General features: G+C 54.9%; 11 protein-coding genes across 11 annotated transcripts; 5 read left to right on the top strand and 6 right to left on the bottom strand.

Moving 5' to 3' along the window:
• Positions 1-2: 2 nt before the first annotated feature.
• Positions 3-2,278, top strand: EJ05DRAFT_471771 (PLAC8-domain-containing protein). Its single transcript, XM_033743030.1, has 2 exons — positions 3-1,644; positions 1,730-2,278. Exons 1-2 carry the CDS (start codon positions 456-458, stop codon positions 1,972-1,974), a joined length of 1,434 nt encoding a protein of 477 aa, XP_033605263.1. The 5' UTR covers positions 3-455; the 3' UTR covers positions 1,975-2,278.
• A 171-nt stretch (positions 2,279-2,449) lies between these two features.
• Positions 2,450-4,239, top strand: EJ05DRAFT_471770 (DRAP deaminase). The gene is made up of 2 exons (XM_033743029.1): positions 2,450-2,835; positions 2,893-4,239. The coding sequence occupies exons 1-2, from the start codon at positions 2,566-2,568 to the stop codon at positions 4,174-4,176; spliced, it is 1,554 nt and encodes a 517-aa protein (XP_033605262.1). The 5' UTR covers positions 2,450-2,565; the 3' UTR covers positions 4,177-4,239.
• Positions 4,240-4,473: 234 nt separating this feature from the next.
• Positions 4,474-6,637, bottom strand: EJ05DRAFT_516272 (uncharacterized protein; the record flags this gene model as incomplete). The annotated part of the gene is made up of 2 exons (XM_033748647.1): positions 6,164-6,637; positions 4,474-6,099 (listed from the first exon to the last, which is right to left on the bottom strand). Exons 1-2 carry the CDS (start codon positions 6,410-6,412, stop codon positions 4,474-4,476), a joined length of 1,875 nt encoding a protein of 624 aa, XP_033605261.1. The 5' UTR covers positions 6,413-6,637.
• Positions 6,638-7,220: 583 nt separating this feature from the next.
• On the bottom strand, positions 7,221-8,165 carry EJ05DRAFT_16015 (uncharacterized protein). The gene has a single exon (XM_033739398.1). It carries the CDS (start codon positions 7,999-8,001, stop codon positions 7,468-7,470), a length of 534 nt encoding a protein of 177 aa, XP_033605260.1. The 5' UTR covers positions 8,002-8,165; the 3' UTR covers positions 7,221-7,467.
• A 730-nt stretch (positions 8,166-8,895) lies between these two features.
• EJ05DRAFT_481689 (uncharacterized protein) lies at positions 8,896-11,430 on the bottom strand (the record flags this gene model as incomplete). The annotated part of the gene is made up of 4 exons (XM_033745101.1): positions 8,896-9,980; positions 10,163-10,436; positions 10,483-11,126; positions 11,181-11,430. 4 exons carry the CDS (start codon positions 11,428-11,430, stop codon positions 8,896-8,898), a joined length of 2,253 nt encoding a protein of 750 aa, XP_033605259.1.
• A 456-nt stretch (positions 11,431-11,886) lies between these two features.
• Positions 11,887-12,490, bottom strand: EJ05DRAFT_471767 (uncharacterized protein; the record flags this gene model as incomplete). Its single annotated transcript, XM_033743028.1, has 1 exon — positions 11,887-12,490. A coding segment is annotated over one exon (238 nt), but the record flags the coding sequence as incomplete, so codon positions are not given.
• A 1,388-nt stretch (positions 12,491-13,878) lies between these two features.
• On the bottom strand, positions 13,879-14,531 carry EJ05DRAFT_534282 (uncharacterized protein; the record flags this gene model as incomplete). Its single annotated transcript, XM_033749178.1, has 2 exons — positions 13,879-14,300; positions 14,381-14,531. 2 exons carry the CDS (start codon positions 14,529-14,531, stop codon positions 14,092-14,094), a joined length of 360 nt encoding a protein of 119 aa, XP_033605257.1. The 3' UTR covers positions 13,879-14,091.
• On the top strand, positions 14,205-17,569 carry EJ05DRAFT_471765 (uncharacterized protein). The gene is made up of 3 exons (XM_033743027.1): positions 14,205-15,484; positions 15,538-16,592; positions 16,662-17,569. Exons 1-3 carry the CDS (start codon positions 14,698-14,700, stop codon positions 17,322-17,324), a joined length of 2,505 nt encoding a protein of 834 aa, XP_033605256.1. The 5' UTR covers positions 14,205-14,697; the 3' UTR covers positions 17,325-17,569.
• Positions 17,570-18,214: 645 nt separating this feature from the next.
• On the top strand, positions 18,215-18,881 carry EJ05DRAFT_15965 (uncharacterized protein). Its single transcript, XM_033739393.1, has 2 exons — positions 18,215-18,755; positions 18,813-18,881. Exon 1 carries the CDS (start codon positions 18,258-18,260, stop codon positions 18,603-18,605), a length of 348 nt encoding a protein of 115 aa, XP_033605255.1. The 5' UTR covers positions 18,215-18,257; the 3' UTR covers positions 18,606-18,755; positions 18,813-18,881.
• A 219-nt stretch (positions 18,882-19,100) lies between these two features.
• Positions 19,101-22,625, top strand: EJ05DRAFT_432692 (uncharacterized protein; the record flags this gene model as incomplete). The annotated part of the gene is made up of 3 exons (XM_033741569.1): positions 19,101-21,095; positions 21,153-22,115; positions 22,269-22,625. The coding sequence occupies 3 exons, from the start codon at positions 19,101-19,103 to the stop codon at positions 22,623-22,625; spliced, it is 3,315 nt and encodes a 1,104-aa protein (XP_033605254.1).
• A 2,174-nt stretch (positions 22,626-24,799) lies between these two features.
• Positions 24,800-25,505, bottom strand: EJ05DRAFT_15870 (uncharacterized protein). The gene has a single exon (XM_033739391.1). It carries the CDS (start codon positions 25,322-25,324, stop codon positions 24,839-24,841), a length of 486 nt encoding a protein of 161 aa, XP_033605253.1. The 5' UTR covers positions 25,325-25,505; the 3' UTR covers positions 24,800-24,838.
• Between the last annotated feature and the right edge of the window lie 604 nt (positions 25,506-26,109).

The raw sequence follows: 26,109 nt of genomic DNA, 5'->3' as shown, positions 1-26,109 counted from the left end.
ACCATCTCCTCACGCGTCTAATGGTGCCGACACTTCCCTGTGATCTGATTGATGCATATGCATCGACGCCAATGATGCTGCGCCGCTTTGCCTACATGTCCGGGTCGTCGTCGTCGCACGGCACTGCCAAAAGTCCCGTCATGTCCTTTGCCTTCTTCCCGAGCACGACGTGAAGCCGTCATCGTCATCTACATCAACACACTTGCGCGCTTGGCTCTCGAGTGCTCGTCCTAATTACGATTCGCATCTTTCTACCGAGGTACCCCGTACGCGCTTACCGTTACGTTGTCGCGACAGGAAAGAGATCAGGAGACTGGGGTTTGCGGCTTGGTCGCACGAGTGATGTGTGATCAGATACTGTTGACTTGACACACATACACAAACAGCCTGCCAGAGCCATTTGCCACCTATATTTCCGAAGCTTGAACAGGTCTAAATAGTGATCGCGCAGAAATATGGCACAACGAGGAGGCTACCAAAACAGTCGGGTGCAGCAAGTGCAGGATGAGTCGAGATCGCATGCACGCTTCTCATGGCAAATGCCAGTCGATCTACAGCCACTCCAACAGGTGGACCAGCAAGAGAGGACTGCAACTGCGACTGCGACTCCACCACGACAGCAGAGGAGGCCGTCATATGGTACACGACGGCCGTCCAACGAGAATCGTTTCTCCTACGTCCAGACACCGATTGAAGCTCAGAATGCGACCTTCCATCAAATGCAGGCCTTCCAGCCGTCGGAGTCTGTTATACCTGCCTCGCCGACGAACATTCTGGGCTCACCAATAACTCCGATTGACGCCTCCCCTATCTCTCCAATCGACCGACATGGATATCAGTTACCTCGATCGATGACACTGGAGCAACGACAGCAGGAGGAAGCGCGACAGAAAGAGATGGGAGGCGGAGGACGTGTCTCTCCGTACAATTTTGCTCCTCCGACAGAGACACATCCTGCCTTTTATGCTCTGCCACAAGCACAGCATCCTGTGCAGCAACAGTTACCGCAGCATCAGATGCCTCAGCAGCAATACCCATCGCGAACGCAGACTCCACAACACCCTTCCCGGACGACTACTCCATATCAACATACCCAACAGCCGGCTTTGCCTATGCATCAATATCCGTCACGGACTACTACTCCCCACCAACAAGCCCAATACCCTCCGGAGACACCAAAATCGCCGCCTCCGCCATTATCGCCTCCGCTCTCGCCCCGACCTATGAAATCGGACCGCGACGACGACATCAAGAACCGACACGACACGCCTCTTTCACCCGCTCGAACATGGACTCCTCACCAAGCCCAGACGCCTACGTTACCTCCACAGGCAATCTTCGCCCCTGACGCCCTCGTCGGCCCGAATGGTGCCCAGCTCGATATACACAAGCCGGGTCAAATTGTGCATCCGAACATGAATCACAACCTGCCTGGCGAGGACTCGACGTGGATGAATGGTCTGTGTGGGTGCGGAAGCGATGTTGGAACATGCATGACGGGGTTCTTTTGTCCGTGTATTGTCTATGGCAAGACGGCGTATCGAATGAGCCTAAAGAGCGAAAAGAAGGACCCCACGGATATGCTGGGCTGGAGTGCTGTGAATGGGCAGTGTTGCTGTATGGCGGCGAGCTGTGGGCTATGGTGTATGTCGCCTTTTCATTTACCCCTTTCTTCGTTTCACTCTTCCCATCAATTCCTTCAAAACAAAGCAATCGCTAATGTCCGCAGGCCTCTTTCCCATGTTTCAACGCACACGCCTCCGCCACTTATACAAGCTCAAAGGATCGCTCTCGTCTGATATTATCCGAGCCTGCTGTTGCTGCTGTTGTACAGTCGTCCAAAACGAGCGGGAGATACGGAGTAGAGAGGAGAGCACGCGGATGCGCGCCGGTCCAGCGAGTGGACAGGCGTATACGGCGCCGGAGAGGATGGTGTATGCACCGCCACCAAGAGCGGCCACGAGCAGGTTTTGAATCAACGTGGAACGCGGAGCGTGGAAGTGCGTGAGAATCGATATATGGCCGCCTACCAAAGTCTACGGGCGTAATGACTGGCTGGAATGTAAGGAAGATTAAAGACGGGGAGCAGCAGCAGCGGTGTGATGAGATTCAAATGATGCCAGGTTCACGCCCCATTTGCGGGATGAACATGCACCTTGAACTGAATGCACGCAGCCAGCTGTGTTTAGTACATGTGTTATATACCAAGCGACATATTGCTGTTATATAGGAATTACCTATGTTTAGACCCTTAGATATTGACAATTATTTGAGTTTCACAACACATGCCCAAAATATATATAGGTCTGGGCGTCCAATCTACGAATGGCCAGCCACGACTACACGGGACGGGTTGAAGGTCTGTATAGTGGTGCCTGAGGCATCAATATTCACGAGACCCTGGCGGGACTAACGAGGGAGGTATTAAGTAATTTTTGAACTGACTCCAACCAAGACCTCAGCGCATGTAGAGAGTTTGATCACGCACAAGGAAAAACCGTGGCTCCGTCTCCCCGCGTTCTCGAATATCTTCTGCGCCGCGGGCGGCTGCCACGTCCTACAACCATGGCTCTCACTACTGTTGAGCGTCCGTCTCGTCCGTCAAAGAAACAGGGCAAGCCAAAAACATTCGAGCCGCCCCCAGAGGTTATAATCACACCATACCAGGCAGGTCCCATCGAAAATGACCCGGAGCCTTATTTCTTTGAAGGCGGCCTGCGGAGAGTCAAGCCCTACAACCACACATACAACACAAACTGTAAAGAGCGATGGCGCGGACGAGAGATCCTCGACATCTTCGCCAGCGAGTTCAGAGACCGGTCGATGGAGTATTACGTGCGTATCAAGAGCTCAGGAGAGAAGTCAGTCGAACGGCTAGTAATACCAGGTTAGAAAAAGTCCATTGAGACTGGCTTCGTCGTAGTCAACGGCAAGAAAGTCCCCACCGACCACATTGTGAGAAATGGCGACGTGATCAGCCATACCCAACACCGCCACGAGCCCGCCGTGTCTGCCCAGCCCGTCGGCATCGTCTACGAAAATGACGATATCATGGTTATCAACAAGCCTGCCGGCATCCCCGTGCATCCCGCCGGCCGCTACCTGCACAACTCGATCAACGAGATCCTGCGCTCCGAGAAACGCGTCCCCTACCCGATGCCCGTCAACCGCCTCGACCGGCTGACATCCGGCATCATGTTCTACGGCAAGCACAGCCGCGCCGCCGAAGACCTCGGCAAGCAGATCCGCGACCGCACCGTGAAGAAGGAATACGTCGCCCGCGTGGTTGGCGAGTTCCCCGAGGGCGAGATTGTGTGCGAGCAGCCCATCCTGCAGATCAACCCCAAGCTCGGGCTGAACCGCGTGCGAGCAAACGGCAAGGACGCCCGCACCGTCTTCAAGCGCCTGGCCTACTACCCTCACCGCACCGGCATGGCCGCCGAGCAGGACGTCAAGAGCGAGGAGGAGGCGCGCGCCATGGGCATGGCCTGGAAGCGCTTCCGCGGCTACTCGATTGTGCGCTGCATGCCGCTCACGGGCCGCACGCACCAGATCCGCGTGCACCTGCAGTTCCTCGGCCACCCGATCTCCAACGACCCCATCTACTGCAACCAGCGCGTGTTCGGGTCCGATCTGGGCCGCGGCCACACCTCGAGCGAGGACGAGGACGACATCATCACGCGGCTGAGCCGGATGGGCAAGGACGAGGTTGCCGACGCCGTCGCGTACCACGACGAGATGGTCGACGCGTACAACGAGCGCAAGGCCGAGAAGATGACGGGCGAGATCTGTGAGCGCTGCAACACGCCGCTGTACAGCGATCCGGGCGTGCACGAGCTGGGCATCTATCTGCATGCGAAGAAATACGCCTGTATGACGGGCGCGTGGAGCTATGAGACGCCCTTGCCGCAGTGGGCGCTGCCGCCGAGTGGCGCGGACGGGCCAACGGATGTCACGGCGGAGAGCGATCCGCTGGCCGTGGACTTGGGGAAATTGGGCTTGGAAGACCCGGCGCACGCGGGGGATGCAGGGGTGAAGAAATGGGTCGCGGACGCGGACGGGGACACGGATGTGAAGGAGAAGGAAGCCGTGAGTGGGGAAGGAAACGAACTGGTCGGAAGCGAGGTGGCATGTACACCGCCAGCTACACAAGACCAGGCAGCAAGCACAGTATAGGTCAATCATAAAAGTCGTTGTTCCTGTCCATCTTTCTCCCTGGCATACACAATACATACAGATACTATTATCTCCGGGACTCGTGCCTCGGCTGCCCCTTTTTTTCGAGCATCTTGCTCCTTGCATCTAGGACTACACGGATGAAAGGGGTAAGGTAGTGTACGGAGAGTGCTAAGATGGAAATAATGAAGAAAGGAAGTATATACTATATCAACCCCACCACCAGCACGACATGGACCCCCCTCAATCCCCCTGAAAAATGAAATATATACACACAGAAACGCCCCCTCTCCCATCTCAAAACCCCCAACCACCAATCCTCCCCCTCTTCCCCATCCCAATCCCCACCCCCCTCCTCCTCCTCCGCGCCGTCGTCGTCGTCCTCGACGCACTGCCCCCCAAATCACTCGCCACGCTCACCGTCCCCGGCAGCTTCACACTCCGACTACTATAACTCCACCTGCCCCCTCCCAACCCCGTCATCAGCACACTCCGCGCACTCGCCCCGTCAATCGTCAGCGTCATCGCCCGCTGACTCCCATCGACCACATTGCTATGCGCCGTCACGCTGATCGTCCCGCTCTGGCTGCTCGTCCACGTATAGCTATCTATCACCACTGCATCGGCAAGCGCGGGGTTCGCAACTACGGACACCGTGTCCGTGGATGTCAGAGACGTGTTTGTCGTGGATGTAAGCGTGAGCTGGAAGGTTAGGGCCGCGGACGGGGACGCGGAGGGCGCGATGAAGGTCGCTTTTGCGGCGGTCGGGGATGTGAGGGATATGCTTGGTCCGCCGCCGGGGAGTTGGCGCCAGGATGTGCTGAATGCGGGGTCTGGGGCTGCGTTTGCGCCGTTGGAGCCGGTGAGGACGACGAGCGTGCCTGCGCGGGCGGTGATGTCGGGGCCTGCGTTCGCGGTCGGGGTGGGGGAGGAAGGACTCGAGGGCGCGGGGGCAGGGCAAGATTTCGCGGGCGGGGGCGGATTTGCGGCGGGAAAGGGGCTGAGCGGGCCGTAGGGCTTGCCGTCGAGGAACCAGCCGTCTGTGAGGAAGGGCATGTTTGCGAAAGTGAGGGCGGGGGGTTCGGCGCCCGGGACGTCGAGTTCGGGGAAGATCCATTCGGTGACGGGCTGGATGTATTCGCCTGCCGAGAGGCCGTTTTTGGTTTGCTTGGTGCCGGTGTTGGCGGAGAGGCGGTACTCGCGGGTGTATTTGAGGGTAGGGTTTGAGCCTTCGGAGCGGAGCTCGAATTTGTTGCGGACGTCGCCGGCGCGTGGGGCGATGGAGCCGATGGTGCGGAGGGAGCGGTCGCCGGTGCAGGGGTCGATGTCGATGGCCTCGACGAGGACGGTGACGGCGGGGTCGGAGGTGTAGCCGATGAAGCGGGAGTCTGCGAATTCGGTGTTGGCGGAGGTGTCGACGATGCCGATGATGGCGTCTTCGACGCGGAGGTAGGCCGGGGTGCCGGAGGTGGTGATTTGGACGTTTACGGCGGCGATTTCGTAGGCGAGGATCTCGGAGGTGCCGGCGGCGCGGATCCCGCTGAACTCGAGCTGGTCGCCGGCGAGGAAGGGGGCCATGACGAGGGGGTCGGGGGCCTGGAAGGTGCGTTGGCCGGCGGGCCGGTTGGAGCTGGGGCAGAGGGCGTCGGAGGTGCTGCGGGGGATGCACATGGGGAAGCCGGAGAAGGCTTGGATGCTGGGGCTTTCGTCGTCGGCCTGGAAGAGGGGGCTGGCGGTGGAGCCCTTGGAGAAGACGGCGTTGGGGTCGTTGATGCGCAGACGGGCGCCGCCGATGAGTTTGAGGGAGCCGTCGGGGATGTCGACGGATTCGACGACGCCGGTGCCGAAGTGGAGGAGGTTCTGGGCGATCTGCATCATGGCCGCGATGGGCTTGCCGTCGACGATGTTGCCAAACACATTCACCTGTGCATGACGGACATGTCAGTTTGGCTTGGAGGAGTGAGTGGTGTGGTGGTAGACAACGTACCTCGAATCCGGTAAAGGAGCCGGCGGCAAACTCCTTCCACGGGACCCATCTGGCCGGGAACTCGACGAAGAAGTTCTTCGGCACGGTGACGACGTATCCGTTGAGCGTCAGCGAGCCACCCGCATTGTACTCCGTCCCTGTCGAGGAGGCAGCGTCGAGTATGCCGTCCTGGGTGAACGAGAATGCAACCTGAGCCAAGGCGTTTCTCAGGCAGGCCGTCAGAACGACCAGAAAGACGTGAAACCTCATGTTGGAAGTCGTGGATGGTATGAGCCCGACGGAAATGTCCTGAGAAAAGAACCAGAAGACGCGCAGCGCTCTCCTTTATATGTGAAACCACAGTCCACGAACACACCATACTCTTCCATGAATACGATATCCCGAATCCCATCGGACGTAGGCCTCCTACTCCTCCATCCAGCTCCTCGGCTCAAGACAGAGAGCCAGACAGCCAGACAGACAGCCAGACAGCCAGACACACAAACAAAACAAACCAAAACCAAGCTCATCCCAGCAACACGAAAGCATCCAGACCAGACCACGCCTCACACACACGGCAGAATCCCCCCAATATCCCCGTTCTCCTGCCAATACTCCTCCCAGCCTATAAAGCCACGCTCCATACGAACGACAAGGGGAGGGGGCCATCACACAGTCATACAGTCATACAATCACACCCATCTCCTCCTGCAGAGAAGAATCAATACAAAGCACCACGATCCACTACTCCACGAGCACAGCGCCGAAATGTCTCGCAGTACGAGCAGCTGTCCTCATCGCCCTCCGTGCCCGAAATGGCAATGCCAATACTCATACCAATACTCATACCAATACTCATACTAACATCTCTATCCAACCCGCCAAACCCAAGCCGCCAAACCCCAGAAGACCCAGACACCCAACCCCCCAAGCACATAAAGGACAGCCAAGCTATCAATCAAGCGAATACAAACGAACGAACCCCCTGCCTGTCTGTGGCGCACGCAGGAGGCTGGTAGCCTGGCCGTGTCAGCATGGAGAGGGGGAGGAGGAGAGGCGACAGGGGTATATGTATGCATTGCTAGACGAGGCTTTGCTTACGTTGTCTTGCTGACCTTACCTTACCATCCGTTGCATCGTCTGCGTCTGCTTGCACTGCGTCCGATGGATAGATAGCTAAAGAGCAGAAGAACGAATCCGCCATATCTCGGATTTGCCCATGTGCTACTGCCCCGTGTGTACACTCATACCTCATCAGATCCCAGCACGTTTCCCCGAAACGGCCTCGGTAACGGTAATTATCCATCCTCAAGCCATCTACAAACTCATTCTATTCTAAGATCACGAATGCATACGATGGCGTAGTTTCGTATCCCCATTCCATTCCATACCCGTACCCATACCATGCCATACCCATACCCATGCACAGCGTAGCCAAGCCAGGCCCGTAAACGCGCTTCATTATGGAATATACAAAACACACGAGACACGTGCGAGACCACGCGCCGTGATGCAGTAAGAAGAACAACAGGCAACAGTATTGATGACCCGTAGACGAGAACGCGGCGGCGCGGTTGGGGATTGGGGTCTGGTTCGGGTCTGGTAGAGGGTGCGGGTGGGATGTTCGGGTTGTTCGGGATGTTCGGGTTGTTCGGGATGTTCGGGTTGTTCGGGATGTTCGGGTTGTTCGGGATGTTCGGGTGTGTAGTCTTCGGGTGGGAGGGGCATGTCAGGCTTGGGGTGGATGCTAGGTATGTATGTATGTATGTATGTATGTGTATGTATGTGCGTATGTGTGTATGTATGACTATATGTATGAAGTGCACTGCACGAGCGTCATCCCATCCCATCTCACCCATCTCAGCACAACCCAGAAACCAGAATCCAGATTCTAAATTCTAGATCCACCACCAACCAAACCCCCATGCCATTCGTGCGCCATTCTCGTAAAAATGCCCATCCAACCATCGATCCATCGATCCATCGACATGCATATGCATGGCCATTACGGCCCGTAATCTAATCTACAGCCCCGTGCCCTGCATGGAAAACCCTGCATTCAAGATCCCTGCACTTCCAAGACCTGCATTCGAGACCTGCATTCTGAGACCTGCATTCGAGACCTGCATTCTGAGACCTGCATTCTGAGACCTGCATACATGTCCATCGATCGTGCATTGCCGGGCGTCAAGCACGTAAGTAACGCGAGTGAGTGAGTGAGCAAGCAAGCAAGTAACAGGGCAGAACACGAATCAGTGTCAGGACGCCTTGCCGTCTTGCCCAACTGCTCGTTCGCTCATCATGCTGGCCCTTGCCTACACATGACTCACTCGGAGCCAAACACATCCCCTTCCCCCTCCCCTCCCCTTCATCAAAGAGGCTCTTCCGCTCCTCTGTGTCTTGGCTCTCTCTTGAGAATCCATACACTGCCATGGCTCTTGGCATCATCCCCTGCTGGTCGACCGGGGATGGTTTTTCCATGATGCTTGTGTTCCCAGGAATGCTCCAATAGCGCGATGCAGGGGGCCCTGTTGAAGTCACGACAGTCTTGGGTGCGAGAATCGCGGGCCCGGGCCATGGCGGCATTGCGTTGCGGCTCTGTAGATGTATGCCGGCCTTGGGCAGTGTGTACTCAAGAAAAGTGCATGCTATACACTGACATTTCCCCCGTCAGTGTGGATCCTTAAGTCCGTGACTTGAGTTATCGTCGTAAGTCCGTGGCTTGAGTCATCGTCCCAAGCCCGCAGACTGACTCATCGTCTTCGGCGGGCCTGCCGCGTGGTGGTTCCGCCAGTCACGCCGGAGCCGGCGCCGATACTACTACCACCGCCGAGATCCTTGACCACGCCAATCCCCTTGGCCGGCGACGCTTCCTCTTCCATCTTCCCGCCCATCTTGGCGAGGAGTATCTCCCTTGCCCGTCTGGCTTCCGGGTTGTCGTAGACCAACTGGGTCTGCGGCGGGGCTTCCTGCTCCACCACAGCGGCGGCGGCGGAGTCGGCATTTTGCTGCGGCCATGACTCGGGCGCTTCGACGACGTTGGAACTGCTGGCTTCGGCGTGGTTGGTCAAGACGTGCGAGTCTGGGTCGCCCGTGGAAGTGTTGCTTGTGGCGGATGAGTGGGCTCGGCCTAACAATCCCCGCCTTCGTCGCTGTCGGTTGGTCTCGAGCATCTCAGGGGCCGCGGCAGACGGTGCTCGGGCGGCCTGCTTCTGTGCACGCAGCGCAGCTATAGCATTCTCGAGATGGGGCTGCTCCACGGCCATCACGGGCTCCGGGTCTGGTGAGGATGGTCGTGACGGTTGGTCCAAGTTTTGCTCTGACGCCGACTTGTGAGATTTGTTAGACGTGTTGGTCGATGTTGTTGCGGAGCGACGGCGAGGTGACGTGGTAGCTTGAGGAAGCTCAGCAAGCGGCTTGGAGATGCTGTCGTCAGGGCGACCTAGATTTTGTGGTGGCAGCTCACCACCAAGCTTCCGTTTCGTCTTGCCGTTTGTCGGCCGCTGTGGGACTCTTCCATGTGCTGCTGCTCGTTCCGAACTCGCGCCGGACTTGCCTTTGGATACCGCGCTCTTCTCTTCTTCGGGCAGTTGTTTCGTGGGCTTTGGCTTTTCAATCGCCTGTTCCCCTGTCTCATGGTTGATCGAGCGAATCGGCTGGACCAAGTATTGCTTGTACGGTCTCCTCTCACCCGATTCAATGGAATGTGAGAGCCAGTCCTGTGTGACAGCAGGAATGCTGTTCTTGGCGGCCAGTGACAGCTTTTCCTTGTTGGCCGACAATGGACCGCAGATCAGGACCGAGGTGGTTGGCTTTAGATATTCGTCATACACCGCGCCTGCAGGCATGACTTAGCAGTTGCGGATTCAAAGTTGGAACAAATCCTACCCATCAAATTGACAGCTTTTGATGCATGCAAAAGGTCGATCCCAGTAAACCCCGTAGACGTGACCGTGAGGCCTTTAAAGTCTTGAGCATTTCGTCAGAAGCGAGCACAAACCCGTCGAGGGATCAACATACCATTGATGTGGATTTTGGCGAATGGCCTGCACAAGGCGTCTTCCGTTGGATCGATCAGGGTTTTGTTGTGGAGGCATTTCTCCACCCACCAGTTAGTCACTTTAAGCAGCCTTTGAGCCAGCTCGGGAAGTGGAGGGAGTCGCGTCACAGGGGCATCATCCGGGACTATCAAAAAGCCGTCTTCCAACTTCTCCAAAGGTAATGCCGCTAGCTCAGCCGGTCTTGTACAGGCCATGGCACCATTGGCCGACAGATGTTGGAGAAGAATGGTGGTCTGATTGAAGTCAGCACAGCAGGAGCCGGGAAGTCATGATGAATACCTTTTTCTCATCGAACCCATGGATATGCACTACTCTTCTCTGGAAAATGCCATCCTCTGGCTGTACAAGCTCCAGCACCGGGGCGCGAGGTTCCGGAACCGCCTCGGCTGTGACATCAGGCGCGTGTGCGCTGGCTGCAGCAGGAGGGACAAGTGATAGGATTGCGCTTTCACTAGACGTCTTGTCCAAGTCAAGCCACTGACCGTCACTTCTACGCCTATCAGTGGCAGAGTGCGATGTGATGTCTGCCCAGATGCTTTCGTTCTGGCTGCCCAGCTTTGTACTCGCAGTCCGTCTCAATTTCCGGACCTGGGGTTCGCCCGAGGCCTCGTGTTGCTGCTCGGGTCGTAAGCGCTTGCCAGTGACGACTGTTGTTGTTGTTGTGAGGGTGGTGAATGCGCCTTTGCCTTGCTCTTCTTCTGGTTTTAGCGGATCATAGGCGGCTTCGTCGAGGGCCATGCCTCTCGTGATGGTATCTTGTAGCCATTTCAGGGAAACGACCTTGATGCCCCACTGGCGCGCATAGCCGTATTTCTTGCCCTCTGGGCGTGCCGCGAGCAGGTGGGTGGTCTGCTTTGTGAGATCGCCAGAATAATGAGCACCGTTTGAGATGATCGTTTCCGACAGGCTCTGTCGAAAGAGCACTACGGGTGATCAGAGCTGGCTGACGATGGAAGAATGAAGGCATGGCTACTCACGGTCATCAAACCCGGTAATGCTCAGGCGCAGTTTGTACAATGGCGGGGCTTTGTGTTCTGTCTCGAGTGCGGCAACATCTGTCTCGCCCCCCTCCATCCATGACAGGCGTACAGCCTCCAGCCATTGCGGGAGGACTACTTTGACATCTGGTCTTTCCTTTGCCACGTATCTGTACTTGTTCGTCTCGACGTCGCCAACGAGCAGGTGTGTAACGTCGGAAGTGAGGTCAAACTTGTGAATAGCGCCCATCTGCTGGGCAACAGAAGCCAATTCGGTCTGTAGCAAGGGCTCGTCAGATCGAGTGACGGTCTATGGGGAAGGGCGGACACATACACGAAGCTCTGGCGCAATCGAGGTACAGCACAGCACGACACCGGCGAGAGGCCGCTGAGCGTTGACTGCAGGAGAAGTTAGCAAAATAGTTGGGAAGTGAGAGTGAACAGCATGCCATAGTCTGCAGCTTCATCCATGATTCCGGTACAGGCCCGACATTCTGCGCAAAGCTTTCAAAAGATGATTGAAAGCAGGATCCTTGGCAGTGTGCAGTGTGGTGTTTGTGGCGTCGCGTGTTTGGCAAAGTCGCGTCCCCGCGATCATGACATAAGCAAGCCGAGACCAAGCTGAGGCTGGGCCCTGGGCCGGAGTCTGGGTGGCGCAAGAAGATTCAGCACGTTCAGCATCGCGTCGCACGGTGTTGACGGATATCTCAAAATAGCATATATAAGATCTAGGCACAAAGTACATGCTGCAATATGAACCGGGCTTCTTAGATCTTTGGGCATCTATAGAAGTTGGTGAAACTGAAGGGGAAAAAGCTTCCAGAAGCACGCTCGGTCCCCGTCATTAAACCTTGAGACAGGCAGCCGAAGTTTAGGGAGATGGATAGAGTGTTGCAGGTCGATGGACTATGTGCCATGTGCACTTTGCACGGCTCTCTCCAGGAACTTGCAACATTTTAGACGGTGATGGTGGTGATGCCCGATGGGACAAGCTCTTGGAGATGGTACTAGGGCGGCTGAAACGCGGCACCAGCACAGCACAGCGCAACAGGCTAAGTGGGCAGTAGATGGGCTAGGGAGCTTGCGCCAAAGCCCAAGATGACAATTTCCTTGTTATGAGGGTTGGATCGAGATGGGTAGTGATTATTAGTGTAGGAGTGGCGGTAGAGGATGACTTTGGCGCATGCGGATTTACCCGATACGGACGGCCTGAAGTGAAAGAGGCTCGAGACGTTGGCAAGCATCCATGTTGTTGTTGTTGTTGTTGTTGTTGTTGTTGTTGTTCCTGACACTTGAAATGCGACGTCATAGGGCGGAGTGTGGATACAGGCATAATTAGGTCTAGTACATGGATGGATGGATTCGGCGGTGAGGAGGGATGCCCCCGGTTCCCCAGTTGACGATCGGCGGCAGGACATCAGTCAGCATGACAGTACGTCAAGTGTCAAGTCCGAGACAAAAGCGAGCTTGCGACATGGTGGGAATGGAGGTCAAGATGGAGTTGGCACATGCTAGGTATTATGGATGGATGGATGGATGGATGGATAATAAGTAGGTTAGGTAGAGTGATTAGGTGGATGGTGTAATTAACGTACGTAGGCAGGCCGCCCCAGAGGGATCCGACGACATCCTATACGCTGCGGGATAGTCCCACTGCTACTCGCCCGGAATCAAGCGAGTCTATTCCATCCATCATGATTCCGTCAAGTCAGCACTATTACTTGGGCGGAAGCAGCACGTAGGAACAGCCTTGTTTTCAGAGTTGGCGTTGGATACACTGACATTGGTAGTAGATGATCGGGTGGCTGATGTCATAGGGCAAGAATTGGTGCATGGGTCTTCCTCGTTACTGTTAGCTCGTCAGGGCAAGTTGGCTTGAAGGGAGCAGCAACAGAGGTGGAGGTGAAGCTGCAAGCAAGGACATGCTGGCTGGCTGCAGTCCTCGTCTCGTTGTCAGCAGCCGGAGATGTGTAGTAGTAGTGGTAGTAGTGGTAGTAGTGGTAGTAGTGGTAGTAGTACAGCAGTAGTAAGTAGTAACTAATCACTAGGCACAGTAGTAGAGGCATGGCCGGCGCGCGTCAAGTCAAGACCCGCTGGCTCGCCTCGTTGTCGGCGTCGTCGTCGTCGTCACGGCGCTCCTGGACGGTGATCAGTGAGTGAGGGAGGGAGAAGAAAGAGATGGCTGATGAGTGAAGAGGATTAATTGACGGGACATGATTATTGCATGCATGAATTGGCAGTGACTGACTATATTGTACCATTAATTATCCTATACTATTCACCTATTATTGTATGCTATGCTGCCAGCCCAAGACCGAAACCAGAGTTCGCTCCACTCCGGGCCAGCCAGCCAGCCAGCCAGCCAGCCAGCCAGCCAGCCAGCCAGCCAGCCAGCCTCGATTTCTTTGACGGGCTTAGGGCCAATCGACTGCCCCCCAAATCTGCCCGAATCTGCTTTGCCCATCTCCCATCTCGTCCCCATCTCGTCCCCAGAAGAAGCTTTTCTAGCCCTGCCTGCCCGCTCCTACACTTGCTTTTCTATTCTTATGCTTATTGCTCCATACCACTAATCACTGCCACTAAGACTAATAAACTACTACTACTGCTGCTGCTTGTCTATTCTCCTCCACTTTACTGCCATTATTGCACCATCTCATCCCATTCCTAACTAATTCCTACCTACCACTACTACTGATTACCATCTCCACTCCACTCCATACCCGACCACCCTGACACATCATCGTCCTTTTTTTGCTTGCAAGGGCCTTCCCCGACACCATCCGTCCGTGCATCTCCTCACTCCGTCATCATCATCGTGTGTGGTGTGTGTGTGTGTGTGTGTGTACGCGCCTGTGTATGTCCACGGTGTGCGTATGTGCGTGTGTGTATGTGCTTCAACAACAAGCCCAGCTCACACCTCACTCCTCACCGTGCACCCTTTATCCTTTTCTCCAGCCGGCCCCATATCACCACTACTACTACTGCTGCTGCTGCTACTACTACTCCTACCACCACCACCACCACCACCAGCCTGTACCTCTTCTGCATGAACCATCCCACCACCTCCTCCACCCTCTGCTCTGTGAGTACCCTCCTTCTCCTCCTCCCTGCTCATTGTCACTGTAGTCGGTCGGTAGTCTGCTCTCCGGCCATGCAATATCCCCGGTCCTTGTCACACAGACACACACACACACACACACCCTCTCTCTCTCGACTCTCTAGTCCTTGATTCTTACGGACATTTTCCTCGTGCTGTTTTGCCCTCTCGCACGCGCTATGGCCTCTTCTTCTCTTTGCTTTGTTTGGTTGCCATAGACGCTTTCGGTCTTTGCTCTTGCTTTTACCATCCATGCTTTGTCCCCATCCGTCCCTTCAATTTCATCGTCAAGCCTCCTCTCTCTTGTTTTAAACAATTATTATACTTCCACTCCTGCTGTCCACCCACAATCCCACTCACCCACTCTCTCACTGTCCCTCCGCCTGCTCTTCACAATCACCTTCCCCCCTCTCACACACAATGCCAGATCACCGAACCTACGTCTACTCCAACCACGGTCGTCTCTCATACATACCCGACCACCTCCTGCCCTCCAACCCACCGAGAGGTCTATATCGAACTCGTGCACGCCGTCCACACCGCATTTGTATTGCCTCTGTCGTCCCAGACCCACCCACCCCCAACAAATACACCTCCACCAGCGCCATCCTCGTCGAAAAGCTGGCTAGCTCTCGCCAATCCGCAAAGCGCTTCCTCAGGTCCTTTGTCTCCAACAGCAACAATAGCAACAACAACTCACAGCAAGACCAAGAGAATCTTGAATCACGTAGAGCATCCTTGCAGATTACGCCTCAGAGTTCGGCCTCGTCGCGGTCCGAAAGCCGGAGAAGCTCCCATTCGAGCGCCACCCAATCCAGCGGCATGCGCTCGAATCGCAGTTCTGTGGTCGGCGGCGGCGGCGGCGGGGGGGGGGTTGCCCCCGCCTTAACTCCGCGTCCACCCCTCCTGGTCACTACTTCCTCAAGAGCTGCTTCACACGTGCGGAACCGCATGAGCAAGTCAATGTCTGCTTCTGTCACAAGGCTGGCCACCGACGAGAAGCCCTTGGCTTCGGGAAACGGTGTCAGCATCGCCATCCATCTCACCGAGCCTGTCCTCTTCCTACAGGGCTTCGACCAGAATGAGCACTCGGAGCGCTCGACTGCCATGTTGAGAGGAAGCCTGCATCTGCACGTCACGAAACCGACAAAGATCAAGACTGTCACCCTGAACTTTGCCGGTCGAGCTCTGACAAAATGGCCAGAAGGTGAGAGGAGCCAAGACTGCGCGATCTATCTATCCATGCTAACGTGTATCCAGGCATACCGCCCAGGAAGACTGAATTTGAGGAGAAGAATATTGTCATGAAGCATGTCTGGCCCTTCTTCAACGCCCAGTTTCCCACTGCCGAGGCAAGCACCGGGGCAGACCATGTAGAGCTACTCAAGAGCTCGGGTGCATCGCCAGCACTCTCCCCGCTAGACTCTCTTCGCAACAACAACAATAACACCACCACCGGCAACGGCTCGGCCTTGAATCTCACCTCACGCGATCACAGGAAACTCTCTCTCCAGGTCAACCAGTCCCGCAGTTTTGGCAAGGGTGATTCTTCCACAAACGGTCCGTCTGTGGCTCAGAAGGGCTATCGAACCTTTCAGCCGGGCGACTATGTCTACAACTTTGAACTCCCAATTGACAGCCATCTTCCTGAAACAATCGACGTCGAGCTGGGCTCGGTCAAGTACGAGCTCGAGGCAATCATCGAGCGAGCAGGAGCTTTCAGAGCGAACCTGATGGGCACAAAGGAGATACAGCTTATTCGGGCTCCTTCCGAGGGCTCTCTGGAGCAGATTGAACCGATTGCCATCAGCCGGAATTGGGAAGACCAGTTGCACTATGATATCGTCATATCTGGCAAATCCTTTCCCATAGGCGCACAGGTCCCAATCGCATTCAAGCTCACCCCGCTTGCCAAAGTGCAATGTCACCGGATCAAGGTGTATGTGACTGAGAATGTCGAGTACTTTTGCCAGAATAAAAAGGTGCATCGGCTAGAGCCCACCCGTAAGATTCAGCTGTTCGAGAAGAGAGCAGACGGGCCTGCTACATCTGTGTTTCCTGGTAGTACCATGAGGATCGTCTCTGGTGGCGGCGTGCGATACGATGAACGCGAGGCAGCAGCACGTGGCGAAGAAGTCACGCTGCAGGACACGACGAATCTTCTTGGTAATCTTGGTGATTATGGCATTGGACCCACCGAGATGGAGTTCAACGTCCAGCTTCCCACGTGCAGTCAATTGAAGGACAAGGAGAGGAGTCAGAGGCTTCACTTCGACACGACATACCAAAACATAGTGGTTCATCACTGGATCAAGGTAAGAAGTCGCCCCCTCCTCCATTCAAGTGTGTGTCTGCAGCACAGCTAATCAAACTCCTACACACAGCTCGTCATGCGACTGTCAAGACCCGACACGAACAATCCAGAAAAGCGACGACACTTTGAAATCTCCATCGACTCGCCCTTCAACATCCTCTCCTGCCGGGCAACGCAGAGCAATACATCCCTGCCTGCATACTCTAGCCCAGAATGCATGGGCGAAGACACGCAGCTCTCCGAATGCGGCTGTCCTGGCGCGGCCACCCGACGAGGCTCGCCGACTTCTTTTGCCCCGACACTCGAGCTCCACAACGGCACCCGCGGCACCAACGAGCCAACGGACATCTCATCTCCAGGACTTGCCCGGCCACAGCAAGCACACCTCGGTGGCCCTATCCACCAAGAGCTCGCAAGACCCATGCACTTGCTTCGCATCCCCTCGTACAACCCACCCGCATTTGAAGAGGAACAACCTCCACCGCCGCTGGAAACTCCTCCACCAGCGTACAACAGCATCGCAAGTCCCACGTCCGGGCTTGCAGACTACTTTGCCCGGCTATCGGACGCGTACGACGACGAGGATGACAGTGAAGACGAGCGGACGCGTCGCAGCCGCATCGATGTGCCGCTCACGCCTGGCGGCAGAATTGCACGGAGTATGGACGTGCCACGCACCTACTTTCAACAGCAATTCCAAAACTTTCAACTGGACGGCCGGGCTGCGCAATGAGTGGTGATATGCCCTGGAAGCACCGGTGACCGAGGCTGTCCTGAATATCGACGCAGAGAAAATGCGTCTAGAGGCGATCAATGAGTAATGGATCTATTTGTGACATGTTGTTGTTGTAGCGGCGGTTATTGTCAGCACTGTTTTTTGGGGGGGGCCAGGCGGGGGGCGTTGAGGCTTGCATTGGACATATGAAGCTGTCTGTATTTACTTGGACTGTACCAAGCAAGCTACAGTGTGTGTCTCTCATCATCGTATGGGTATGAGGATTTAAGATTTTTGCATGGGAAGATTCTGTACATATCGTCGAGGCTCGAGAACCAACGGCGTTGCATATTTCACGGCACACTGTATGGGCCACGCGCAGGCATCAAGGCCTACTACTACAACCTAGCTTGGAGGAGATTAGCATAATTATACATCTTGGATAGAGACCAAAAAGGTTAATTATTCGAAACCACATCAGACGCGTCACGGACCTCTCCCTCTCCCTTCTAATAATAGGCCTGCTCTGTTATCAATCGTGTTAATTGCAGTCCCGGTACCCGCTCCGCTCTCCGGTCATAGCTCTCAAGACTCGCCCACATAAGATCTCAAAGGAACAACAAACACCATGTCCGTTCACATCCAGTCCAATCCAGCCGCCCAGTCAATCGTCTGTTTCTGCATTGTACAAATGTACCCAGGTCAGCCGCCAGCCCACCACGCGTGAGATCAGCTCTTGGCAGCGCTGTGCAATTGGCCCGAGGCTGCCGCTGTGCAGCCGTACATATTATGTAGTTAATAATACATACATAGCAGAGTCCGCCCTAATTAACGGTGGCGGAGGTTGTCGGCCGGGGATTTAAAAAAACAAGGATGGGAACGGCAGTGGGAGAATAATTGACAGTCACAGTAGAAGAATTGCTTGCAGATGCCAATTGCATATATCTCCGCATGCCGTTAAATTATTCTTATATGCAGGAGAGGGGACAGCAGCCGTGCATCCATGATGGAAGCTGGAGAACATCATATCCATGCCTCTCTCTCTCTCTCTCTCTCTCTCTCTCTTCTTTCCCCCAATTCACCACGCCCCATGTTCGCGACTTCATCGTCTTTTCTTTCTTTTCTGCCCTTCCAACAACAGCTATGGATCCACTATTATCCACGCTGCCAAGTCCAACCTCCACGAAGCCAAGACGTTCTTTTGCTAGTCTCCATCTCCAATCGCCATTCCTCTTCCTTTTCACTCCACTATTAACACGCCCCCCCCTCCTCCCAACTCCTCCCCCAACTTCCACCTGACTCGGCCTCGCCGCCGCGCCCCAATAAATACCAAAGCCTGCGCCTCGTGTCTTTGCCCGTTTGCGCAAAGCCTCTTGGGGTGTGTGTTCTTTTTTTTTTTATCTTGATTTGTGCCTAGAGATACATACCTATCTCCATGTCACACCACAGGTAATACCAAGACTCCACCCATTGCTTGTCTGCGGTGCTAACCACCACTACGCACAGTCTCTGAACCATCACAACACCTGTACGTCTTTCACGACGATCTCAGACCTTGTGACAGCCTTCGTCGGGCTTGCGGGAGCGGCGATTGCGCGCGGCCAGACCTTCTATGCACCCACCTAGTCCATTCGCTTCTCACAACGGACCGCCGGACGCCTCAGCTCACCGGCCACTCGTCCTATACCCTCCATAACACCACCTCAGTCCACGTAGCCGATCGAAAGACAAAAGCACAGTCATCGCGGACAATCTGGGCAGATCCTGTCCTTCTACGATAGGAACCCATCTACAATGGCGTGGGAACATCTCTCAATCACCCGCCCGCACCTGGTGTACATAATCCTGGGAGGCTTCACCAGCCTGTTCATGTTATGCTCCTCTGTAATCAAGGAGCGCTTGTACATTGGCGAGGCCACAGTCGCCACTCTCTGTGGCATCATCTTCGGTCCGCACGCCGCAAACCTCATCAACCCGCTGGAATGGGGCAACACAGACCTAATCACGCTCGAGTTCTCCAGGATCGTTCTGGTCGTACAATGTTTCGCCGTCGGTGTCGAATTGCCCAAATCGTACATGGAACGCCATTGGAGGTCCGTGGTTCTTCTGCTGGTGCCTGTCATGACTTTCGGCTGGCTCATTACGAGTCTGTTCATCTGGGGCCTCTTCAAGTCGCACGTGAACTGGCTGGATAGTCTTTGCATCGCTGCCTGTGTGACTGCCACCGATCCCGTCTTGGCCTCCTCCGTTGTCGGTAAAGGCAAGTTTGCAAAACGAGTGCCAAAGCATCTTCGTGATCTGCTCTCCGCCGAGTCTGGCTGCAACGACGGCATGGCCTTTCCTTTTGTCTATCTGGCAATATATCTGATCCGCTACCGACCGGACACGAACGCGGTCGCCTTCCATTGGTTCTGCTACACTGTCTTGTATGAATGTGTATTTGGAGCCATCTTTGGCGTGACGGTAGGTTACGCGGCCAGACGTGCTATTCGATATGCGCACGAACGCGATCTCATTGATCGTGAGAGCTTTCTCGTCTTCTACTTTGTTCTCGCGCTCTTCTGCGCCGGTGCTGGGAGCTTGCTTGGCATGGACGACTTGCTGGTCGGCTTTGCTTGCGGGGTGGGCTTCAGTAACGACGGATGGTTCACTGAAAAGACCGAAGAAGCGCACGTATCCAACGTGATCGATCTACTCATCAATTTGGCCTTCTTCGTCTACTTTGGTACCATCATTCCGTGGGAGCAGTTCAATTCGAGCATCATCGGTCTCTCGCCGTGGCGGCTGGTCGTGCTTGGCCTTTTGGTACTCTTCTTCCGTCGGATCCCAATCATGCTGATGCTCAAGCCTGCCATTCCCGATATCAAGACCTGGCGCGAGTCTCTGTTCGCCGGCCACTTTGGTCCGATTGGTGTTGGTGGTCTGTTTGTCGCCATCCTGGCTCGTGCAGAGCTCGAGACGGAAGAGACGACGCCTTTGGCTCAATTGCCTGAAGAAGGATTTCCGCACCGGAACATCATCGAAATGATCTGGCCAATCACGGTCTTCCTTGTCATCGTATCAATTCTCGTCCATGGCTCTTCAATCGCTGTCTTCACTCTGGGAAAACACATCAACACCTTGACCTTGACCATGTCATACACGCAAGCTGCTGAAGACGGACCAACCTGGATGGACAGACTTCCTCGAATTCAGTCACGCTCCAAGAGTATGATGTCAAGGTCCTCTTCCTTTGACGAAAAGGCAGCACCAGGCTCCCTCGGCCCTGTTGGGTTCCCTGGAAACTTCCTGCGGCGGCAGAAGGAAGAAGACAACCCAAGCAGGTCGAACAGTGTTCGTCCAACGAACAGGAGAAAGAAATGGGACACGGGCCTTGGGCCTGGCGGACCCATCAGCCAGTCTGCCATTACGCCCCAGCGACCACGGCAGGAGGTAGATCGCCAGGAATCAGACGGTATCACGTTGGCCAATCAGGACTCTGACACCACAAATGTTGCAACCGGTAGTTCTTCCAGGGATGACTCTCTGGAGAAGAAGAAGGGCGGCGGCGACGAGCCCCAAGAGGAGATATATCGCGAAGGCCACAACGACATCATCGAAGACGAAGAGGGCAATGTGTTGGAAATACGAGATACCCGCGGAGAATCAGCAGAGCAGTCGAAGCGAAGAGATGAGCGCGATGCTCGACGTCTGATGAAAGAGGACGATGTGCAACATGGGGTCGCACAGACTGAGCACCAGCACAGACATGGAGATGACGATGGTGATGATGGCGATGATGACGACAATGTATCACCACACGCCACCGCTCGTAAGGAGGAGCCAAAGAAAGAACAACAACAACAGCAACATACGGGCTGGCGCGGCCGCCTGGGGGGCTTGCGCCGCCGCGAAACGCACGGCGCGGACGAGGGTTCAGAGCAAACGAAGCAGCCCCCGAAACGCGGTGCCGCCCGCGCCTACCAATTCGGCAACACTATCATTGTCGAAGACGAAGATGGAGAGGTGCTCAAGAAGTACGACATCCCGGCGCAGAAACGACCAGAGCAACCGGGCCGACAGGGCAGCTTTGTCGATAGTAGCAAGTCCCGTCTCGCAAACATGGGCCGTTACCTTGGCGTACCTCGCGCCATCGACGAGAATGCCGAAGCCGGACCCTCGTCGGGCACGTCGTCGAAGAAACGCACCAAGGACGAAGAGGACGACGACCACATCCGGTTCCGGATACACGCCGGCGGCCGCCGCATGTCCAAGACGGAGTTCATCCAGCAGATCCAGCAACTCGATCCCAAGTCGCGCGCTCAAGTTGTCGAAGACTCGAATGCCCCGGAGGCCGTCAAGCGCGAGGCCCGCGCCGACGCCAGAGAGCATGCCCAGCGCAAGAGATCCGTTGCCACGGCAAAGAGCCGGACCACGGAGATTGAGCGCGAGCACGGCGTCCAAGTCGAGTCGGAGCAGGACCATGCCCTCTCTCGACAGATCTCTCCTGGCGGCGGCGGCGACCAGTCCTCGGTCGAGTCGTCCCGTCCGGTACCCGCATACAACATCCGCGCAGACATTGCGTCGCGCGCAGACAACAAAGAAACCGCCGCCCAGCGCCGTCGCCGCCTCGCCGGCACTCAGGGGATCTCATCCGCTGACATGCCCATCAACCCGGTGCCCACGGCCCCCAAATCCGACGTGCCCCTCCTGACGAGCCAGAAATCACACATGGACGAAGGCGAGACGGCCGCGGAGCGCCGCCGCCGCGAGGGCGCGCTCGGCATGACACACGAAGACTCGGACTCGGACAGCGCGTCCGACGACGACGTCACAGGCACCGGCATGCGCGAACTCCCACCCGAAGGCGGCAGCACCACAGGCGGCCTGTCCGGCTCCTCGGGTCTGGGCAAGGGCAAGGGCAGTCTGCGCCGACGACCCAGCATGTCGCCGGAGAATGTGATTGCCGAAGAAGACAAGGAGGAGGAGGATGCTGATGTAGAAGAAGAAGAAGAAGATGAAGAATCAGAAGCGCGCGGCAAGGACGTCGAAAAGGCAGTGCGCACGCCCGGCATCCGGTTCGCGGACGTTCCCAGGACCGACGCCGCTGTCGGCGGTAATGGTAATGGTAGTAGTAGTAATAATAGTAATACGCCCGCGGAGCCTGGAAGTGGTAGTGGAGGTGGTGGCGGAGGAGGAGATAGGAGAAGCATGGGCAGTGCGACGAGCGGCGCGGGAGAGCGCAGGAGCGGTACGGGGAGCATGACTGGCACCGCCACCACGGGCAGGCTGCGGTGGGGCGCGAATGTAGGCGCGCGGCCGGCGAGTAAGGGGAAGTAGGACAATTTGGGGAATTGAGCAGTGGTTTTTGTTATGTGGTTTTATGTTGTTATGTCGTGGGCGGGTGGATGGTGTTGACCGGGCGTGGGATGGGCACGGGGATGGGAATTGGGGGGAAGGAATAGGAAATGAGGGAGATGAGGGATGCATGTGTGTGTGATGATGTATGGACTGAAATACATTGCACTGAAATGCACTGCACTGGTCTGAACTGAGAAATGCACTGAAATGCACTGCACCGGTTTCAAGTAGATGGAAAGATATGAATCTATGGATGGGTTACTGCCTACCTACCGTGTCATACATGACATACCTGACATACATATACGTGCGGCGCATATATGACATACATGGCTTAACATCCATACGCCAGACTTGTCGCCGAGAGGGAAAGGGGGAGTGTTTGACGAGGGAAGTGTAAATGTGCAATGTTTGGATGTTGGATGCCATGCCATTTTGGATGTCAAATACCATGTGTTTGATATCGTGCTGTTCTGTTCATTCGTGTTGTGTCTTGTCACTCATCCACTTTTATTGTTCACTTATTCATATAGTAAGTAGTATCTAGCGTATCGTATCGTATCGTATCCTATCCTATCCTATCTTATCCTGTCCTGTCCTGTCCTGTCCTGTCCTATCCTGTCCTGTCCTGTCCCGTCCTATCCTATCCTATCCTATCCCATCCTATCCTATCCTATCCTATCCTATCCCGTCCTATCCTATCCTATTCTATCCTCTCCTATCTCCCATCCACAACATCAATATCCAGCAACAAACAACAACCACGAATATATCCAATCTCCTTCTTCACCCCCCCTCCCCCCCTCTCCAACGCTCTATCCCCGCCCCCCTCTAATTCTATAAGCTATTATTTATCCCCTTCTTCCCCCTTTGAATCCCTCTCTTAAATCCCCTTCCAACATCCCCGCCCTTCTCCAGCCTCCTCCTCCTCCTGTTCCTCCTCCTCCTCCTCCTCCTCCTCCTCCCCTCTACTAAAGTCCCCCCCCCCCCCTTTTCTAAAGTTACTTTCTTCGATTCTCCCTGTTGTTGCTGTCGTCTGCTTCTTTCTTGTATGTATGTGTGTGTGTGTGTGTTTTTTAGTGTATATGGATTTATTTTTGAGGGGAGGGGAGAAGGAGGAGGGGAGAGGAGAAGGAAGGGAGGGGGTTTGGTATTACTTTGGGTACTTGTACTTGACACATGGATGAGTGGATAGATGAGTAGGTTGGTGGGTAGGTAAGTAGCCAAGTACTATACAAAGTGATTTTTGGTATGTATCCCGGACGGACGAAACATATGGCTTGGATATTGCTTCTGTGGTAGTTTTTTCTTGACTGAGTGACTAGTTGACTAGATGGCTGGAGGACTTGACTGCTTGACTGCTTGACTGCTTGACTGCTTGACTACTTGACTACTCAACTACTTAACCACTCACTCAACTACTCACTAAACTACCCACCTACCCATCTACACAACCACACAACCACACAGCCATAGCAACCAAAACACTCACAAAACCAGAAAACCTAGAAGCCACACCCACTAGACATCTACACATCTACACATCATCATCACCACCACCACCACCCACGCCCAGCGCACTTATAAAAGCAGAACAAATAGAAGCTAAAGCATCAAGGCATATATTAGCACGAGGTATCAGTAGTAATTTAGTCTCGCTAGAGAAAGAGGGGGAGGGGGGGGGGTTACATCAGATTATCTAGATCTTAGTATACACGTGTATATATATATATATATATATGTATACATGTATAATTGATATGCACGACGAGGAGGGAAGGTATAAAACACCAGATAGTCTGACAGAACACCTGCGTTAGTCCAGCATCTAATATCCCTCCTCTTCCAACCATCATGATCCACGGAAGCTAGTATTATCAAATCGAAATATCCGTGTCTTTGTATTCTCTTATATATATATATACATATATATACATGGCTACATCTACATCTACATCTACATCTACGGCTACGTCTACGTCTACATCTCCGTCTCCATCCACGCCACCCCCATCATCCTCCAAGCGCGCGCCCGTCACGGACAAAGCTTCTCCTCCCATGATACACGAGAAGGTAATACAGATATCGCGCGGCATGGACCAGGGAACGACTAGGGACTGGAAAAGTGGGTGGGAGAAAATGTTCGGAGAGTTAGGGAATAGGGGAGAAGTTAGCGATTGACTGTTGATATTTTAGAAATGAATGGATGGATGGTTGGAGATGGTTAGTGTCATAGTGGGAGTGGAGAGGAGCATATTTGGGAGACTGTGTTGATGTCTCATATATCGCAATAGCGTCCTTCGTGAGTTCACAAGTAAGCGAGAGCTCACGACTACTAACATTTCAGACAGGACTTTGTGACAAGATATCTGTCTGTCTGTCTGTCTGTCTGTCTGTCGTAGGAAGAGTGGATAAACTGTAGATGAGAATATCATTGTCAGCCCAGGTATACCTGCCATGCCACACCGTCTGTATGCGCAGACGCAGCAGCATACATGACATGACGACAAGCGTACGAGGGGAGGAAAAGTGTACGTAAAGCTACAAGGTCGTTTGTACAGTATTGCACATACTAGACTCTGTCTACGTGACGGAGACTCCGTATTGTCTACCGGATACGAGTCACTGAGTTGACTGGAAGGATGTGTTGCGAGACTGGGCTCGTCTCGACGGTGCATTGCGTTCGACCGTTCGACTGCCGTGAAATCATGGGAAAAGGAGGCGGGAAAGTCTCTGGTCTCTGCCTCTGGTCTCTGGTTTCTGGCTCTGGTCCTGCAAGGCTGGTGGGGGCCCCGCAAAGGTCAAACTATCGTTCAGCTGACTTGTGCCGTCATTGTACATGGCCTCTACCGCTGGGTCGAGTAATTACTCAGACATGTATATCAGGTCCTACAGAGCCAGTCAGCCGGTATGCTGAGGTCACCACTCTGCGGGCGATAAGCATCATGACGGCCCAGAAGCTGGTCGACAGCTCTCTATGAAGACGACAAATATGTCTCTGCTGGCCCGTACAGATGAGACTTAAGCTTCTGCATCGCCGATGTTGCGCTCGGGATGGTGCAAGGCGCGGTGTATTATTGTTGAGGATTCGAGGGCTAGACGCGACGTTATCCATTATCGCTCGCTTACCACCGTGGCTTTCCTATCAGGGTTAGCAGGCATACCCTCATGCGGTATGGCCCTGTTTGATTGGCAGACGCAACGGTTCACGGTGGATACTGCATTCGGGACCAACGCAAAAATTGCTGCAGCGCCATGTCGTGCCATCGAGGGGCTCACCGCATCCAACGCTCGAGCTGGCTGACGTGACTGTCGGCCGGGAACAATGGAGTACCAACATCACGATCTGGAAAAAGTCGATGTGGCAAGTAACACGGAGGTTAATGTGGGTGGATCTCGAAGCTTGATATCTTGGTACTGCCCCCTCAGAGGAGGCTCTACCTGAGTGAACGTGGATCGCCGG

This window comes from Pseudovirgaria hyperparasitica (genome assembly GCF_010093815.1).
Source record: "Pseudovirgaria hyperparasitica strain CBS 121739 unplaced genomic scaffold EJ05scaffold_1, whole genome shotgun sequence".
Classification (NCBI taxonomy): Eukaryota; Fungi; Ascomycota; class Dothideomycetes; order Acrospermales; family Acrospermaceae; genus Pseudovirgaria; species Pseudovirgaria hyperparasitica.
The sequence above is the reverse complement of the archived record's forward strand: the minus strand, read 5'-3'. Positions and strand labels throughout refer to the sequence as shown.

What these genes read in the sequence shown, in the direction of transcription:
- EJ05DRAFT_471771 (XM_033743030.1), top strand. Translation starts at nt 456, where the DNA reads ATGGCACAACGAGGAGGCTACCAAAACAGTCGGGTGCAGCAAGTGCAG. An exon ending in GGCGAGCTGTGGGCTATGGT is followed by an intron (nt 1,645 to 1,729) that starts GTATGTCGCCTT and finishes TAATGTCCGCAG; the next exon opens with GCCTCTTTCCCATGTTTCAA.
- EJ05DRAFT_471770 (XM_033743029.1), top strand. Translation starts at nt 2,566, where the DNA reads ATGGCTCTCACTACTGTTGAGCGTCCGTCTCGTCCGTCAAAGAAACAG. An exon ending in ACCGGTCGATGGAGTATTAC is followed by an intron (nt 2,836 to 2,892) that starts GTGCGTATCAAG and finishes ATACCAGGTTAG; the next exon opens with AAAAAGTCCATTGAGACTGG.
- EJ05DRAFT_16015 (XM_033739398.1), bottom strand. Translation starts at nt 8,001, where the DNA reads ATGGGTGAGATGGGATGGGATGACGCTCGTGCAGTGCACTTCATACAT.
- EJ05DRAFT_471765 (XM_033743027.1), top strand. Translation starts at nt 14,698, where the DNA reads ATGCCAGATCACCGAACCTACGTCTACTCCAACCACGGTCGTCTCTCA. An exon ending in TCTGACAAAATGGCCAGAAG is followed by an intron (nt 15,485 to 15,537) that starts GTGAGAGGAGCC and finishes ACGTGTATCCAG; the next exon opens with GCATACCGCCCAGGAAGACT. An exon ending in TGGTTCATCACTGGATCAAG is followed by an intron (nt 16,593 to 16,661) that starts GTAAGAAGTCGC and finishes TCCTACACACAG; the next exon opens with CTCGTCATGCGACTGTCAAG.
- EJ05DRAFT_15965 (XM_033739393.1), top strand. Translation starts at nt 18,258, where the DNA reads ATGCCGTTAAATTATTCTTATATGCAGGAGAGGGGACAGCAGCCGTGC.
- EJ05DRAFT_15870 (XM_033739391.1), bottom strand. Translation starts at nt 25,324, where the DNA reads ATGCACCGTCGAGACGAGCCCAGTCTCGCAACACATCCTTCCAGTCAA.